General features: G+C 34.7%; 1 protein-coding gene across 3 annotated transcripts in view; it reads right to left on the bottom strand.

Moving 5' to 3' along the window:
- LOC100570812 overlaps positions 1-20718 on the bottom strand; it is a 244928-nt gene that overhangs the window by 10692 nt on the left and 213518 nt on the right. For all 3 annotated transcript variants that reach the window (XM_003242601.4, XM_003242600.4, XM_008182083.3), the window contains 5 exons: positions 4849-4938; positions 4428-4586; positions 3380-3562; positions 3088-3223; positions 2156-2351 (listed from right to left, as the gene is read on the bottom strand). In XM_003242601.4, coding sequence (XP_003242649.1) covers positions 2156-2351; positions 3088-3223; positions 3380-3562; positions 4428-4586; positions 4849-4938 — 764 coding nt within the window. The remainder of the gene's footprint in view (positions 1-2155; positions 2352-3087; positions 3224-3379; positions 3563-4427; positions 4587-4848; positions 4939-20718) is intronic.

Below are 20718 nucleotides of genomic sequence, written 5' to 3'. Positions count from 1 at the left end.
TTTTTTTTTCATGTCCATTAAAGTCGATTTATTCGAAACGGTCCATTAATACGCAGTTAGTTTAATGTAATTGCCCGAGGTTGGGATACATTTTATGCAGTCCGCGACATTTATTCAACCCTAACTGGCACTTTGCATGTAGTTAAAAACTATATAACGGCTCAATATAGTGTCCACTGCAAAGTTAACCATTGTCGTATTGCCGTTAAACCGAAAATAAAAACTATTATCGATCCACTTGTGAAATTGCTTATATCCGGACAAATAGTAATAATAATAATTTCAGTGCACGCGCTGAGTACCTATACCAGACACCGCACCTATTTGATAATTATAATAAATAAAACATATTATTTATGTCGTTTCACATCGAACATATTTTTTCCAGCTTTATCAATCATATATGACAGTGGTGAGTGGTGACCAACCTTTATTACCGAAGGCCTTAAAAAAATATTAAATTTCGGTATGGTGATCGTGTGACATAAACGTAGCATGCTACTCGATATTTTCCACTTCGAAGAACATTTACTATTCTAACTTTTTCTTTTAAATTATAAGAATATTATATTTTATTGACAATGTTTTTTATATTAAACGATGTACCTACAACGATAAGGCTGTGACGCATGGTCATGTCTGATTAACAACGTAATTGACTATAAGAAATGGGAAATATTAATTTATATTCGATTTTACAAACGTTCAATTTTTAATAAGTGATCGTAGGCCGGATTTGCCCCACGATCCGTATAGTTGGTCACCTCTCGTATATAAGATAATATGAATGATATATTAATTGCTTAAACTCGTTTTGGAGAGCGTCTAGCTGATTGTCACACGCGACAAAATTTTTCGTTAAAAATATTTTTCGGCTGAAATGTGGTTCAGACACAATATTTTCGGATTTTGTATGCGTTCCCGTTCGTAACCCACGAGACTATTAATATAATATTAATACAGTCGAGTCTCGAACCTCAATATAACTCGAATAATGAAAACTCGAATTTTTTTAGTGCCCCTCGAAGTGTTTTTAAGTTGTGTTTCAGTTCAGAAAATTGAATTTCCCTCGAGATTCGAGTTATCTATATAGACTCGACTGCAGTGTTTTAATATTATACTATATTATTGGTTTTTTTTCGGTTCAATCGCGTTTATAGCGAGTAATTACATTATTCTTAGCCATGAGAAATTATATATATATATAGAGAGAGAGAAAGGGGGGAGGGAGGGTGCTATCGCTTTGACAATATTGTCTTCGATTTTTTTTAACTTTTTTTTTTTGTTGAGAATTTGATTAATGACGAAAATAATTATTTGAATGAAATGAATTTAAACGCGTTTTCGCCATCATTAATAATACACCTTAAACGGTCCGTAATGACTTGGCAAACAGCTTTCCAGTTTAACGACGAATAATAATAATAATATTTAATAATATACTATATTATACATATTAATTGGACTCTGTTTAATTTCAGAAAAACTGCATTACTAATTACCACTATGCGCGTTGTGTGTAATTAACACACAATAAATAGGCAAGACTGGTGGAGGAGGTATATAATTTAGGTAATTTGGTGCGACGATTCCGAGACCTTATCTGGTAGAGAAATGCGTACGCGCGAAGTGATAGCAGATGTCATTATAAAAACATTTCGAGATTCGACCAAGACTGTACAATATTACGATGAGGTAGGAGAGTTCGGGTGTGGATCACGTTTACGAAAGAAGTAACACCTGTGGAACAGAGGTGGCCAACCAGTTGATCGGGATTGACTGGTTGATCTTAAGCGAAATTTTGGTTGATTGTATTAAAGATTAATATAATAATCAATATTGAGCGTTGATCACGTGCGTAAAATACACTTTTACGCTTTATTATAATATATACAACGCAAAGAATTTATTAGCGAAGAAAAACATATTATACAATTTTCCGGCTGGGAAATAATAAAATGAATCTTAATCTTATCTATTAAGAAGTTAGAGCGAACTTAGGTTAGGTTAGGTTAGGTAAAATGAATATAGCGAGTTAATCATTCCGGATAAAACAACTTGTATAAAAAAAAGTGAATCCTGAGGATATTTTATTATTTGACATAACATTAATTACATATTGGTATTGGAAAACGTTAAAATAATGCGTAAGTACCTGGAACAAGGTGATGATTCCATGAGCGCGTTCGATTCGTTCTCGTTGGCTTCCTTCACGTCCTCCAAACCTTTGGTGGACGGCGGTTCGGTTGTGCCTTGCACGTCGCTTGACATGGTCGAATAACCTTCGTCTCGGTTACCACTCTCAGGCGTCTCGTCACCGAGCACTCTGTCGCATTTCGTCGACTCTTCAACTGTACAACAATGAACAATGCACACGATTAATTTTTTGTTTTTTTTTTTTTTTTAAATTTCCCCTCGCTGTCACTCCAAAGCTAAAATACTAGTAGTCGAGACCACTGTAATAGTAAAAATAGCTTCAATACCGTTACCCACATTTGAAATTATTGTACCCAAAATTGTATTACCAGTTAGTGCACAAAATTGTTTTTATTCGGTTGTTTTTTAGTTGTTCATAAGACGTTAAGACTGTGTCGATTGGCGAAACAGTTCTTTTATAAGAAATAAACTGAAATTTTGTGGTAAAAAACCGAACAGATAGCGCCACAGGTATATTTATATTTTATACCACTCAGTTTTTCAGAAGTTGGGCAAACCATATTATTATATAATAACTACTAGTCTATATAGGTAGATAATGGTGAAAACTATATCGAAATTAGTTTAGTAGTTTTTTAATATATCAAGGACAAACAAAATAATTAAGACAATCTCTTTATATTTTAGTATAGGTTACCTATATTATATATTTATATCGTTATTTTTAACATTGATTAAGTAATATACAGTTTATTTAATCGATGGCTTAGATATATAATAATTTGTATGTTCGTAAGCAGTTGGTTACATTTCCCCATATTTATTATGCACAAGCATAACAGATAAGATTTCAAAAAAATGTCCTCAAAAGGTTGTCATCCCAATGTATAAATTGTTATGATTTATAATTTATAACATTAGGTATCTTACCGTTGTGCGAGCAACAAATCTCTAGATTCAATGACTGCGGTCGGTGGTACGACACGGCCGCCTGCCATCCGTCATTTTTTAATCTTTTCAGCCCCTTGGTGAGATCGCAACTCGCCGGTCGCTCAATAGCCATTTTCTAAGGGGTAAAAAAAAAAAGAAAAGATTAATAATTATTATTAAATAAACAGAACCGCGACGATACAACAACAACAATGCATATTATCATTAAAATAAGATTAATCACTCTACAACAATGATTATAATTTAGCTTTTATAATATGGCATGACTCACCACAGACGGCGATCGGTGGATGTCGAACATGACCGACCGGCTCTCGGCCACCGGCATCGTGGTCGGTGAATAGTTGATCTTCTGGCCCTGAAGCCTTTGCACCAAAAGTGCGGATAGAGCGCAGTTACCGGTCTCGAGCTCTTTGACGCGGTGCTGGAGTGAGGATATCTCTTCCCGCAGACCCTGCGAACGAAAGAGAAGTGTTAATATTATTTTCTTTTTTACATGATGATGATGACGATGCAAAAAAAGCCATAGCGCTATTGAATTGAAGGTCGACTCCATTTTATGTTTTCTATTAATTTATTGTTAACCTGAGCACAATATCTCGAGAAATAAAAGGAATTACTTTAAAAAAGTATACCGAATATTTACTATAGAAAAGTTTAAAATATTGGCTGCTACGTATGTTTTTAAACTTGATAATTTTAAAATTAAAAAAAATTGATAATTCCTAATACTTCCGGATATTTTATTGCCAACCGATTAATGATAAAACATTATTCATCCTGTATATATTATTATGTCCGGACGTCCTCGCGAACAATTTTCGATTACAATATTGTAGCAGTGGTGATTCGATATAGTCGACAGACGTACAGTGATCTACGTGGGCGTGTAATGTGTGTATAATACAAATGAAGCAACAAATTATAAAAGTTTGTTTTTTATGTTGACAAAATACTATTTTAAATTACTGTTTGATTAATAAACATTGCGATTATTATGACCAGTAAACGAAGATAAAAACTCTTAAGGAAAATATAAGTACTAATGGAAACTAAAATCCCTTTTGGGTAGGACGAATAGGGTATTTTTATGTGAGTGAGTGTTTATAAAGTTTGCCATGACTTCAGGAGCGTTTGTTTAGGGCTTCGACATTAAAAGTACGAACATGTGTAGGTACATATTGTTATTATATTAATTTAATTTTTTTAATTACTGCGATAAGAAAAAAATTAAAAATACAACAATTCTAAAAATAATTTCAATAATATAGATTAAATTATCGTCGTGTTAAATAGACTATCGGGGCGACAATGCGTACCTTTTGTGACAGGACCGCTTTGACCACCTGTTTGGCCACGTCGTCTAGACACCTCTCGTACTGTTTGCGCTGGTGTTCACCCTCACGTTCGATGCGATTTTTCTCGTGTTCCAATATCCGGAGCCGTTCGACTAGAGCTTTTTGCACTTGGCTGATGCCCTGTGGAAGACAAATAAAGCATAAGATCAAACGTGTCTCGCGAGTTGTGTGGCTGTCACGTACACGCTAGTTCGACCGTCCCCTAAAAGGCTCGTTTCTTATTTATTTATATTAGATTTTGTGTTTGTGTGTGATGTGTTAAGTGTTCACAAATCAAAAAGTGCATTTACAATTCATTTTGTTAACGAATTTCGGGGGGTGAATTCGTCTTGCATATAAGACCTTTTACGACTATATATTATATTAATATTATAAGCGTTACCGTTGCTTCGAGAGTGTCGATCTGCTTCTTCAACGTTTCGTTTTCAATCTTGAGTTTGGTGATTGCGTTTTGGAGTTGCAGGATTTGATTCTGAAATGAAAAATTCGGATTAATTAATATCGTTTCACATGATTTAACTTTGGATTTCACTGGGATTGGGGACACATTAGGGCCGGGTCACATTATTACAAGATTTAAGTATTTTAGCGTAACCCCTTATGGTGTTTTGAAAATAAATGCATTTTTACTAAACTAAGGGTTTCAAGACCGACTATTGTTGAATACGTCTAATTTCTTTCTCTAAATTTCAAACCACGTCGTATTATTCCCTTTAATATATTCAGGTCATAATTTTGTATCATTTTCCCTTAAACATATTTTGTACGGTCATTATGACACTGCAGCGGACACGTATAATATTGTTCGTATTATAATATTATTATTATTATAGTATATCCGTTTTGAACCGGGAGACTTTGTCACATTAACTAGTGACGGTTTAAAAATACGTTGAAGTAAAAAATTTTGAGATCAAAAGTGCCTCCATATTATAATATATTATATTCTCGACGACTTAGGCCCCGGCGCATTCCTTCAGATAACATCGCTCAAGTGAACACTCTGCAGTATATACATGACGAGGTCCGCGCGGGGGTCAGACTTACATAATATTATATATTAACTAGCTGATCCCGTGCACTTCGTTATCCGTTAAATGTACAAACTGTATATGACTCAAACTTTGTTCAATGCGTTATTAATATTCGGTGTGTGATGTTCTAGATTTACCTTAACTTTTCTGTTGCCCAGGATAAAAATTCTGATTCACAGCAGTACATTATCAGGTAGGCAATCTACCTGCGGTAGATCGCGGACCCCGTGCCGTTTGTACGTAAGTGTATGATTTAACTCTAAAATATCAAAGTTATACCAAGTTTGTCGTTTTTACTTAATTCTACCTACGATGAATTAATATAATCAGTTAATACAAAAACCTAACGCAACCGTACTAATATCCGATGAGTAAAAAAAACCAAATTTAACCCTTTTTAAATTAGCCTATCTTCTTCCCAGTGGTCTAACCTACCCACAAACATTTATATAATTCATATATATATTGACAAAAAATAATAATACAAATCAACAAACATGCCCGATTAACCAATAGCAACCAATATATAATACACTATTACTTTTTTAATAATAATATTATTATTTTTTATATATATAACAAATAGCAACCATTTATAAACAAATATTTCTATCGTAAATATTAATATTTTTATTTTATTTTTTTCTGGACTACCCTTATCACTTAGGGGTATGAAAAATAGATGTTAGCCGATTCTCATACCTACTGAATATGCATAAAAAATTTCATAAAAATCGGTCAAGCCGTTTTGGAGGAGTATCGAGACTAACACTGTGACACGAAAATTTTATATAATATAAGATAAAGCTATGGGGGTGACGTCGGCGATTTGTTTTTCCGTTTCGCTCGCCCGAAAACTGCACGTCCGAGAGTGTGTGATGCGGGTGCGTACACACCTATATTTCCAAGCTTACCTAGCTGACTGCCGTGGTGTATATTATCATATTATGTACGAGCAGCGTACCTATCCGGGGCGGAAACAACCGCGGAAGATTTATAGACTCGCGTCTGCGAGGCACGTCTGTCGGCCGATCCGCGGAGAATATATATAGGTGTGTGTGTGTGTGTGTGTGCGTGTGAGAGAAAGAGAGAGAGAGAGAGAAAAAAATTCCGAGCAGTTCGAAAAGCGTATCATTAATCTTAAGCCGGCTGCGGATCTCCCCCGGCACCGGCCGAATAAATAAATTAATTGATACCGTCGTGCCAACTCCCCCCCCCACGACTTTTTTCTCTCACTCTTTCTTCCCTTAACTCCCCAAATCTGCCGTATACGATATATAAGTCTCTCTCCGATTTTATACATGTATATATATACACACGTAAACGTGCGCGTGTAAATGTAAATGTGCTGCGGTGTTTGCATAAACTTTACGGTCGGGTAAAAGCCTCATGGCTCAAAGGCCTCTCTTGGAAATAAATGTACATCGATTCTGCGGTAAGACCGATAACCACGAGGAGACGACGTCTTGTCTAGACGGGCAACGCGTGCATTATATAATAATTATAATGATGACAACATTGCCGCAACCACACTAGGTCAACGATAGTGCACCGGCAAAACGGTGGAATTTAAATTTAAAAATTATTATGATATATTATAAAACATAGTAATTATATCGATCGTGATTATGCATTTTGCTCGATTCGACGCTAATCGCATTTCGCACCATAATAACTAATGCCTATATGTGTTATATATTAATTCCTCTTACGCCCGTGAGTCACGATCGATCGATGGTTATAAAATGTTCTATGATTATACCAAACGAGCTAGTAGGTATATATATATATAACAGCCAACAGGTATATTTCACGTCGTCAGAGTATAATATAATCTTGATTTTGGATTTAATATGCTGCCTGTTTATTTTACAACGCATTAAAACATTTTCTGAAACACGATTTACGTATATTCCAAGCAACGATTTAATTAGCAAAAGTATAAAGGTTCGGATTGTTTATTGTTACCTCTATGTATATAAATGTAATGAACAATCTTGAGTTTCTTGTGATAGGTATAATTATTTTTCGAGTCGATTAAAACGGAATTGACTTTTGGTAAATACTTACAAGTTTAACGAGCAGACCGATCCAAAGAATTATATTTACTCAAGTTAGATAATTGGTTATTATACGTAAATCTATTATGAAGTCTGCAAGAATTATCGATAAGACACCTAAATCGATAACGATTCCTCTTTAACTCCCGTACCAAGACATAAAAAAATATAAATATACACATTACCAAGATGTGGCAAACATATTATATTGGGATCCAATACCTGCAATCGCTATTGAGCCTAAAGAAATAAAAAATAAAATAAACAAAATATGGCATACCACCAACCCTAATAATACCTCTCGACGCCGCAGACATGATAAACACAGAACCAGAATCGGACACACCAACCTCACTCATAAATTAATATATGTAATAAGACATGGAGAACAGCACTACTGCAGCCAATGTGATGAAACCTCACAGTAGAACACATGCAGTCTTAGATCGCATCCGCAAGAACCATCCTCAAGCGTAGAGGCGTAGGGTCGTCGTCAGTGGCGGATTTAAGGGTTCAAAGAAAGTCGGCCAATCATTAAGAGGGGCCTCCTACAACATTTATCAGTTACATACTTACCCCCATTTCAAAAACCGATCGCCTCGTTTGCGAGAAATAATATCAACCAATATTCAATTTTATAGTAACAATTAATCTTCTAATAAAAAAAAAAAAAAATGTTTTAGTTTTTATTTATTTTTACAAATAAAACAAAATTAAACGCAGGTATATAAAATGCCTGTGTAGAATGTAGATAATAATTAAAATGTAGCTTGACAAAAAACCAATTCAAATATAAAAAAAAGTGAAGCCATAAAATTATACATAATATTATAAAGGCTTAATTTGAGTTACACACTTTTAAATTTTATACTACACACTTCAATTATTGTACTACACGTAACTTTAAGAGCTGCCGTATACACAAAAGTCAATGATAAAATTACCATTTTATATTATAATTCACATAAACAATAATGATGTGTGTGTATGTTTGTGTAATTGACCGGTCGGCTAGGTTAGCGAGTGAATTTGGTGGTTTGAAGGCAATTACTCGTTGCCTCTATTTATAATTTTATAATTCATTTAATAATAAGAAAAACTTATTTTAAATTTCAATCAAATGCTTTATAGATTATAGTAATAGTTATACCATAGTTAGAAACAATGTCCTAACCCGTTAAATGTATAAACATAATATAAAAAATATTGTGCAAACGCATTAAATTCACAGCCCTGTTTAACACATTTTTCACTATTTATATGTACCTACGTTGCGAATTTATCGTGAAATCGGTTTCCAATAAATCATAATTTACGCCACTGATTAAGTAATACAAAGATTATTATTAAACTTACAAAATTGTTGTTTTATTTTCATGCAATCATGAATTATATTATACATTAATTTATAATTATAAATAATCTTATTAGTGATCAATGGTAGTGAGTAAAATGTAGGATACCTAACTTAGATTTATGTAGGTATACCTAAAAGTACTTACTTCGATCTTTTCTACTTTATTTAATTATAATATTTTCTACTTTTGAAGTATTCCTATATATTTAAATTATTTTTTTTATTAAAACATTGGTAAATTAGATTCCAGTTTGCAATATACATTTTTGTTGGTTAAAATTTAAAAAAAAAACCAACTTTATAATTTAGGGTGGCCTCAGTACACAATTTAGGAGGGGGCCCCGTTGGCATTTGCCAACTAAACGACCGTCAAATCCGCCACTGATCATAGGTTTATCATAGCATCATAATAATATAACGATTGACGTCGTCGGACGATTAAAGTGCGATCGTGAGAGACGAGCGGTGCGTCGAATTATGTACGAATAAATAAATGATTCGTTTAGATTCGGGTGAAAGCAATGTGAGAGAGAGCCAGAGAGGTTTAACCTGTCACACGTGTGTTAAATTATGCGCATCGAAAAAAAGATCTTACACCCCGCTGGGACTTACGCGTGTTTTCCGATTGCGTTATCAATCGCGAACAGATGACCCGCCGAAACAGACGAGGGTGCATGACATGTATTATAGGTATAACGCACGTGTGAGAGTTGAAAAGCCGCATAAATTCTCCGCGGAAATATATTATTATAACACACGTCTTGATGTGTTTTATTTATTTTTTTTACCGATTTAGCGACGTTAACAACTTGTTCCGGGCGGCGTTCGGTAGACACGAGGCGATAATAATATTGCGCATGTAATTCATCACAATTTTGGGACGTGATGACATCAATCTCTTATTTGGACAAGATTTACGGGCTGTTTGACATTTTATTGTAGTGTACCTAAAGTCAGCTATCGCGGCTCTAGGCGGGGCCTAACCTTACAGCCGCATGATATTTGTTTTTCTTTTTTTTTCATCTAGACCACTCGACTGCTTGGTCCGAAATTTTGCGACGAAGCATACGAAAAGTGAAGCGAAAAAACGATGTCGCGCTTGTACGATGGTAATACAAATTGTGAAGGACAATTAATGCGTCATAACCACGACTTTGGCCATCAGTGTTTTTTGTTTTATAATGATATACTGTTATATTTTAATAATGTATTTAAAAGATAAAATGCACGCGCAAACATTTACCCATTAGAATATAAGTATTGAGCTCGCGATTGTTGTTTGATATATTTTGAGCGTATTATTATTAAATTGTTCGAAAAAAATTATCGTGGGAATTTTTAATCGACAACGACGACGACCATATCGGAATTGTAGTTGTATACAGGAACTCGAACCGACCATAATTTTTGGTGGCGTTTGGAATTCACACGAGGTTATTATAACTTATGAGCTCATGACAGGATAATAAAACATTATGTTCAAATACAATTTATGTGAAACCGTTGACAGACCTTTAGTGATGGGCAATATCACGGTATTTATACTAATATTATGTAGTCGTAGGTAACTTTTATGTGTAGTAGTCCAGTAGAAAAAACATACCTAATATAATATGGTTGCCGGTCGGTTTAATAATTTTTACATAGAAAATTGTCGTTTGTTAGCATATTTTGGTTATGTCATTATAACTGAATAATAATATTCAGAACTGGAATAACATAATAAACTAGTCGAATAATAATTTCGTTAGTCATTAGTCGATTAATATTCATAATATTATACGGATTATTATTCAATGTCATTAGGCAATGTCACTATAACAACTACTGACGTTACTATACGCGTTGATCATTCGTTATACTAATATACGTCTACAGTCTACACTATATTATACGCCTTTATATAGACGTCAGACGAGTTTTCAAACGAAAAACCAAATCACTGACAGTATAAGTTGTAGTAGATACTTTAGATATAGCATAGCACGCCACTGAAAAAACGCGTTTAGAAAATAATAAAGGTACGTATACCTAGGTATATCTATATTGATTATTATATTGATTAATGTGTTGATAAAGTTTACTGTATTCAATTCAATTTTATTTCTGTTTCATGGTTTCGATGTATATTTTGTATCATTTTTAAAAACTGCCGATTTGTGATTAAAAAATAAAATAAATACAATTCAAATTTGTAAATCATAATTATATTATATAGGTACACATTTTATCCGCTAACTCCGAAAGCCTGCAGTGTTTTTGAATGTTATAACAATATAATAATAATAATACAGTGAAACCTCCTCTAACGAATTTATTATTATATTTATAATCACAAGTGCTGTGTAAATAATCGTATGTATAATAATAATATTATATACACTGAAATTGCGTATATAATAATATTATATTTGATGTTTGTGCTTTGTGAAGAATTTTGGAAAGACAAACATTTGTGCCAGCCTTGTTTGAGAATATCACTGCAATATCTACATACCTCCCAAAATGTTACACTGGGGGTACGAATATCCTAGAAATTGTATACCCCGGTATAATATAATATTCCTATGATATCTAAACTCCTTAAATTACATATCAGTATTATCATCAGAAATCAGATACAGTATAATAATTGTGCCGCTTTGCGTGACCAATATTTATTGATTTAATGGGTTCAATAAAATTTAATAGACCAATAATCGTGGGCAGTTATACCAGCATGTTCAAGGGACGATCAACTCACTGCTATTGATTCGTTAAACATGTTTGGTGATTGTTCATGCAATCCGGCATGGGTATTTTAATTTTTTGCGTGCCCTTAACATTTTCTCGCGTGCCATTTTGGGTACGCCTGGCACGGATTTACCATCCCTGTAACCTAACCTACATACATAATATCGTAACCGAAACCGGGACCTGCTGCAGAAGTGGCCCCCGGATTATCGATATCGTAGTCGTCTTGACGTGCACTGCAGCTCTCCTATACCTATTTATGTACCTACCAAGAGCCTCAAAATAATATTCTCCGCGTGGTATAGCTGGTATATATTATTATTATTATTTTAATAACACTCGAAGCGCATTTAAAACGAGCAATGCTTATATATTATGCTATTATATACCTATTACCTTCCTACTGTGTATAGTTATTATGGTCTGCTGTTCGTTTTATACCGGCGAGCGGGTATTGTATAATATCATATTTTGTTATTTCCAAAGAAAACATTTCTCGACATGGCCTTCCGCGGTGCCGGCCGGGTTTATACTTAAAATTTTCAAACTACCCACCAGACTTCCGTATACGGTAAACGCGCGCGCTGCCGCGTTTATTCCAAACGGTCATTCATTTTTTTTATGTGTTCATTTATTTATGGAAATTAACATATTATTGCTATACTGTGTATATTATACACGGTTCTGTGCTATTATATTACCTGTAGGCCGCCACGTAGCGCAACTATTATATTTATATCTATATAAATATAGTAAAAACGTGTAAACTTTTTTAGGTGTGAAGCTTTTAACCTAATGGAACGAATGTAATAATGATATTAGGCGTACTATTATGCTACGGTGGATAATAAGAGCTATATAAGAAGAGAATTTTACCCCTCGAGAAACGCGCGTGCGGACGGCGTGGTAATTTTAATAAATTTATGATCATTTCCAGCGTGCACCTTCCGTGCGTTGTTGTGTACAATATTATAATATATATATATATATATATATATATATACATATTATATATAATATAACTATAATATGTATATGTAATATGTATATAACTATAAACTAGATATATGTACCTTCTACCTCATGCTTTTTCGTCTCGAACGTGCGAAGATTAATTTTAAAATTTAGATAAATCGTTTCGGTCGGCCGAATCTTCAAAAAAGTTTTATAGAAACAAAATAAAAGTTATATTATGATTATATTATTATATGAATAATAAACGCATTCATCGATGCACTGCAAGTGTCGACAATCCAGTGGACATGTAATATGCGTTCAATATAATATTACGTAAACAATTATTTTGTATTTTTTACTTACGTTCTAATAAGCCGTAAGTGAGGGCAAAAAATACATAAGGACACAAATCAACCACTCGTTCCTATTTTAAATTTTGTGTTAAAAAACGGTAAGTTAATTAAAACCATCCTGCTGCAGCGAATTATAAACAGCAGCAGTTGTTATTATTCTCAATTATTGATACAAGTTTGAACCTTTACTACGACGCGCGTTATACTTAATACCTATACCTATACCGTCTATCAGTATATTTACACATGAAAACGACATTGCCGATAAAAAATGAAATTGAAATATTAATTATATTATATTAACTAATTATAATTTTTCGTAAAAAAAGGGTTGAAATACGTATTTCCCGTCGTGTCGAGTTCACACAAGTCGAAAACGAAAAACTGCGTGAATTTTTAATTCTTAATTATTTTTGAAAGTTATCGTCGGTCCGGGAAAATAAACAAAACGAAATTCACCGAATCTCAAATTGTTTTTTTCTCCCCGTGAAAGATATACTATAAATAATACGCTCATTTAATATTTTAAAACGAGATTAAAACCGTAGGTATATGTATACCTATAAATATTTTTGTCGCGTAAAAACGTACATAATATTATTATTAAAGCCGGTTTTCAAAAAATTCATAATAATAAACAATAACCACGCGCGGGCAGCTGTTTTTTTTTTTTTTATAAGCGAACAATCGACGATGATAATAATATAATGATAATATTATAATGTAGGCATACAATACACATAATATTCGGTCTACCTTGACGGCGGGCACACCTCGAAAAGGTCAGCGTGTTTCTAGGGCGGCATTACGACGAGAGTCGGTAAAAAATGAGAAATATAGGAAGACGCGGTCTAGAGATGAAAACGGTTTTAATAGACGGTTCACGAATCACGGATTCACGGGTGTATACCTATGACATAAATTATTCAAATCGTCGTACGTGTATATGTAAATTGAACGCATGTTTTGAGACTTGAAGAAAAAAAAAATACCGAAACAACGTGAGCTGGACTCTTGTAACATCATTTGATAATATAATATGTAATACATATACCGGGTGGTTTTTTAACCATTATTCGTAATTTCAAAAATTATACATAAATGTTTTTGATAAAAAAATTTTAAAAGTTTTTACTTGTTAAAAAACAACATTTAAAAAATGTAAATTTTAATTATTTGTATCCCTGACATTTTTTTTTTGGTTTTTTTTCGTTTTTAAAGAACCATACAGTTAGGATTTCGTATCCCAAAGCAGAATATTTTTTCTATTATTTCTATTTTTGGTACATAAAAATCGAATTTAGAACGAGTAGGTAGTTATGAGTTATAAGTATTTAAAGTATAGATTATACCATTATACTAGATCGAAGTGGAGTTGTATACGCAGTTACCCCGTAAAATGTTGGTCAGCTACTCCGCTCATCAAAACCTTAAATACTAACCTTATATAACTCATAAGCTACTCATCCTAAATTCGATTTATCTGTATGGAAATACTCTGCTTTCGAAGAGGAAATCAAAACTTTGTTGTAATTAAAAAATTAAAAATCTTAAGCAATTATAAGGATAAAAAATATAATTTTTAGTGTAATTTTTACTCTGTTTTATAATGACTTTAAACAATGTAAAAAAATATTTTAAAAATAATTAATAATTTTTGAACAAAGACTCGTTAAATGAATCACCCGATATAATTTATATATATATAAAATAAAGTATAACAACAGTGGTTGGAATTGAAAGGGCAGCAGCGGGAGACGAAAACTGAGAAAACGACATAACGTATAATATATTATAATATTGACGAAACGACAGTTACATTGTTACATAATAATATTATTACTATGGTTTTTTATTACAATTACGTTTATATTATCGTCATGACGTCGTATATTATTGCGGACGTTGAGTTTATACGTATATTATAAGCGTTTATACATGGTACACTGAATAAAAGAAAGACAGTATTAATTTATTTGCGTTTTTAATTTCGAGACGATTTATGGCGACGAGAAAAAAAATCATTTTTGCTAGACCCACCACGCTTATAATAATACAAACAATACGTCAAGTATAATACTTACAAAGATGTTTTTCATGGGCGTCGAAAGTCGAGACCATGGAGCAAATATACGCCTCCAGTGGCGGCCAAATATAAATCTCCGAGACCCGTCTTCGGCAGTGGCCATTCCTCCACCCCGCTTAAACTCGTTTACCAATCACCATAGATCGTGTATGTTGGCGACGGCGGTCGTTTATAATGATAATATTATTGTAATCGAGTGAAAACGGTGTTGAGGGGGGAGGAGGGTGACAGAAAAAAAAAGAAAACGTTAAAAAATGCGCGTCTGCACCCTCATCATCAAACTCGAGACGAAAACGACACGGTGGAAATAGATTGCAGAGAGGGAGAGAAATTTAATTTTGCCTTCCTTTCCTTATCACCGAGAACAGCATCCCACCACCCCTGGGGGGAGAGGAGGGGGTGCCCGGCTCGACGCGAAAACCAGCTGGTCTGCAGTCATGATGTAAGCGACTTGTGTAAATATGCTTGTAACTTTCTTCGTATTTTACCGCGGTATCCGCGTCAGCCGAAGGGGTCGACCTCCTTGCAGTTATATATCTACCTAGGTATTATAATATCGTTTAAGCCCACGAGGTTCCCGGATTCCGTTAATTGCTGTCAGCTGCTGTCCCTGACGTTTCAATTAAACTCGCTGCATCGGTGCGAGCAGGTGCAGGTGGCATGGCGGCGGACGAGGATTTTCTCTCCGAGCCGCTTTTGCCGGTCACGCTCCCCTAGCCTTAGTGGCGCGACGAACAGCAGCAGCCTGTATAGTAGTATAAAGTACCTAGTTTGTACACAAAATACTACATATATATAATAATATATTATATACTCTTACAAGTCTCCGGTGAAAGTAAGCAGATGTTTCGCTGGACGCGCGACCGAAACGATTGCTTAAAATACATATAGGTACAAATATATATTATATACATCGTGTACGGTATAAATATTATGTACATCGATCGAACGTCCTTCCGATTAAGGATCACGCATTCACACTGCACCTGCCACCGCGCTCGGCGTAAAACAATTTAAAATCCCTTCTTTTAGTTGTCAACCGTCGTGGCATATGGCCACGTTGATTACAGATACCTAGGGTAGGTTACCCTACTATACTATACTACATTGATCCTATAATACAGTATACCTACTTAAACGTATTTTATGAATCGATGGTACAAATATTATTTTATTGCAGACCGAGGAATAATATATAATTAGTAATTATTACTAATTGTAAGTAGGTATATCAAGCGGAAATAGGAAATAAAAAGTCGATTATTGTACCTATACGTACATTATATTGTACGGTACGGACTAGAATACCATAATCATAAAATTTTTAAGAGTGACTCGAGCGAGGGAAAATCATGAAAAATTTGAATTAAAATATAATATGATAATTAATATCTCGTGCTCCAAGTCGGCTGAATGATTTTTTTTGAAAATCATTAGAAAATAATGGATAATTGCTCAAAAAAGAAAACTATTGTGTTTATAAAATTATAATAATCAATTGAAGGTACTTTATAAATTATAATAAATATTGTTGGGCACTACAGATATGTAGATAGCATCGTATTTATTTTAGTAGTGCAAATATATGTATGATCGCAGGCCGCAGCTGCTTAATTCTGATAATACGATAAAACGCAATGTTTAAAAAAAAAACAAATGCAAACGTTCGAAACGCCGAGTGTGTACCTAACTAACCTAATCCACTTAACACCGTCCGTAAATTGTTTGCAAAAACTGTTTCACGTGGGATAGAACCACTTAGACAATATTCCTAATTATTATCATGAAACAAAATGTTTGACGTTTATCTTAATCCGATTCACCACACTGGAATGGTGGTTAGGTTTTAAAAATACTGGCACAAATATTCATGAAAAATGATACGAATAGGTTGTGTGTTTATTTTTTGTTTTGATAAATTGTTTGCACTATATTTCACTGCGCTGTAGCTATTTTCCCGTCTCCGAGTAAGCCTGTGGTTAACATATTAACATAACTATTATAAACAAATGGTTGAATATATCACACCTGTGCGTGGTGAGGCTGCCAGAGAGTTTTTCCGTATAACCGTGGTATATTATATAAATTGGACCAATATACGTGGTATAACTATAGTCTATTATAATCGTACGTATATCGACGACGCGCAGTGGACATTCGGTCATTATCCGCGACGAGTTGTTTTTATGGTCTGTGCACCTATACGGCTATACGTCGTCCATGCACGATAGGTAGGTCGTTGTCGGCTATAATGACACGGTTTTATTGGCAAAGTTTTGTAAACGCACATATAGCGTCGGCTGTGGCGAAGACGCGGGTGTAGTGATGCTGCGGAGACGGGTGTAGAGAGACTAGCTGCAGCGGTCCCCCCGGGTCCTCAGAGTATATAAGCGCGCGACGACCGCCAATTATTACTGAACGCCACTCGTCCGTCGCCATTATCGAGTCGTAAAAGCCTTTTTCGGATCTGCCCGCGAATCACGTCTAATTAAGTATACGTATTATTATTATTACACCTGCAGCCCACACACCTTATATTAATATAATAATAATAATAATAATAATAATAATAATAATAATAATAATAATAATCATACAATACACGATATTTGCTGAGAGTCATACATACCGCGTCGGATATTATATTTGGTACCTATATAATATATGCCCTCGTCGGCGAAATCGTTTAATAATACACTAGACGGGGGACGTTTAAATTCCCACACCCGCAGTTTTGTGCTCGCACGCTAAACGAAAATGTCGACTAATTACGTAACCAAATACGTGGTCAGAGGTATATAACATAATAATATAATATTTTATAGTGGTGGTGGGCGGCAAGGGGAGGGTCGTGGCGGCAGCATGCAGGGACGAATTATACACAGCAATAATAATATTATAGTAATATTATATTATACGTGTTATGTATATTGTATAGTCTTCGAGCACGCGATTCGCTCGCCGAGTACCAAAATTATATTCTTATCTTAATTAATCCTGTATGGCGCGGTGCGGGGTTATTACATAGCAATAATACATACCTACCTAATAGCGCTATAGTTGTGATATATATTATTAAATTGTTATACGTACACACAGGCGCGAGTATTATACAATAAGTGCTGCACACCTGTGATGCTGTGTAAAAGCAGGCGGTGCGATAAGGAAACGGACTCGGAAGTCGTGTGGCGGAGGGCGTCGTATGTGCACTACGTATATAGTAAGGTATGTATAAAATAATAAATAATAATATAATTTAGAAAATATTATTAAGACCACAGCAGAATCCCCCGCCCGATTCGTATAATATGTGAATATAATACGTACCGAGTGTAAACAGGATACGACTATATATATACAATATTCGAGTACGACCTTTTTTTCGTTGTTGTTATATTAAACGCACCCGAGATAACTTAATTCGTTCATATATCTCGATAGCGAGCAAAATACACGGAAAAAACACCGAATTCAGCACAATATCCGCCGCTCGTCCCCCAAGCCCCGCGGAGTGTTAAGTGTACGATAAGGGGTGTGTAACATCTGCGAGGCACCCTCGTCGGATCCATAAACGAGTATAGAGTGATAGACACATACACTGCCGTGAATGAGTGAGCGGTGCGGTGGTCGGGGTAGACGGCGGGACAGGGAGGGCATTTAGACGGGGGTGGAGCGAGACTTTTATAATACGTCGTAAAGTTATATTAAAACGCGCGCGTAATATAATATAACAGGAGATGAAAATGTTTGCGCTCAGACTTTGTATTATATAATATATAATAATAAATAATGTATATTATAACGACCTTGCGCATATTATAACCGTTTTCGTGTATTTATCGCGACGCCGATTATATAGCGACGATCACTGCTAATTTCGTGGAATGCGCGTGCCATGAGGTTTAAGGACCTACGCCTTGCAATACATAGTATAATATATACCTATGTCCTATTAGTACATAAACGTTCGTAGAAACACATTGTGCGCAAACAAATACATACGTGTACATACAAATATATACGTGGCTGGCGCGGTGGTTGCAATCAGTCGATAATTTTCACCGAGACTTATATTAATTTTCCACAAGTAAATATAAAATGACAATAATATTATAATTTTTATGACACGCGTTGTTACTTGTCACGTCTGTTTGTCTATTCAAATCTACCGTTAAGTTCGCAAAAAGCGAGCTCATAATTTTATTATATAATATGGTTGTTACGGTTTGACTATGTTTAGGAAAGTTATGAATATTTCACACTCTCGTTTTTCGTTATTTGTAAAAGAAAATCGTGTTCAAGATAATTATTTGCTAATGAATCTTAATCAAATTAATAGTTAAAGCAATATTTGATATAAAATTCAATAAACTTGATGCAAACCTAATGTATTTTAAAAAAAAATGATGTAAAATAAATTTGACGCCGCCACTGCTTGTAAATGACAAATAACCTTTATCTTCTGTGAACCTAAAGTTAGGAGGAGTGTTCCTCATTCGATTTTCACGACGTCCCTTTGCGTTTTACATTCGTAATATCATTATGCTTAGCAAAAACCGTACACTATAAGATATTTATGAAATCTATTTTATTATTGTTTTCAATTCTATTCGGAAACAACACGAAGTGTAACAATATATAATATATATATATATGTTTATCATGCATACAGAATAAGCGCAAGCGCAACACATATGTATATATCCGTGAAGGTGAGAACGGAAAATTAGCAGCACCCGGCAATAGCAACGCACACACACACATGGGGTGTGTGTATACTCATGAAAGTCACATATATATATGAACATCACACCCCTTCCCAACTCGTTCCACACAGTTATATACAATAATAATATCGTGTAACGACCTAGGGGCGAGAGACCCAAGCCAAACGCCGTTGCGCCGCGAGTATACAAAAGTCGCAGTGTTAATTAGCCGAGCATTTCGGCTTACAAACTTATACTATACATATAAATCCAACCTGCCGACCCGAGCACGTCCGCACAGTCACGGTGCCGCAGCAGTACATAGCAATTCTGCACGTTCGTTTATTATCCATATATGTATATACAGAGAACAGGCCACCGCGTGTTCAAGTTTTCCCTCATTCATAGCATAACTTCGATTTACGTCTCGGACCACACTCCGTATATATATACATACACACACACTAACACACGCGCACACACACAGCGACTCCGATCGTTTTGGGAACTTTGCACGGGTTAGGCAGCCGCGCGGGGGTGAGAGCAGGTCGGTGTAGCAAATCGTCGCGGAAACATCGCGCGATTTCATTATAATATAATATAAATGGTGGAAATAACTTTGGCATAATATATATAATACATACACATATAGTATATATAATAATAATATACAAGTTATATATAAGTATGGTATGCGTATATTATATCATTATATAATATAACGCGACCGGGCGAAATGTGTACATAACACGACGACTAATACAAGGGATTTGCCGATTTTCCACTCACCCCGGTGTGGGTGTGTGCTGTGTCGGCCGACACCACATGCCCATATTATAATTATACATATTAGAACAGTAATTCGGCTTGAAACTTGAATCACCTATTCGTCCCATTCGAAACAATAATATTTAGTATTAATATTTTTAATATCCCGGGGTATGTACACGCGAGAAGTAATTGTTT

The sequence above is a fragment of the Acyrthosiphon pisum genome, chromosome A1, assembly GCF_005508785.2.
Source record: "Acyrthosiphon pisum isolate AL4f chromosome A1, pea_aphid_22Mar2018_4r6ur, whole genome shotgun sequence".
Taxonomy (NCBI): domain Eukaryota; kingdom Metazoa; phylum Arthropoda; class Insecta; order Hemiptera; family Aphididae; genus Acyrthosiphon; species Acyrthosiphon pisum.
Note: the sequence above shows the minus strand (reverse complement) of the source record. Positions and strands in the feature narration are given on the sequence as shown.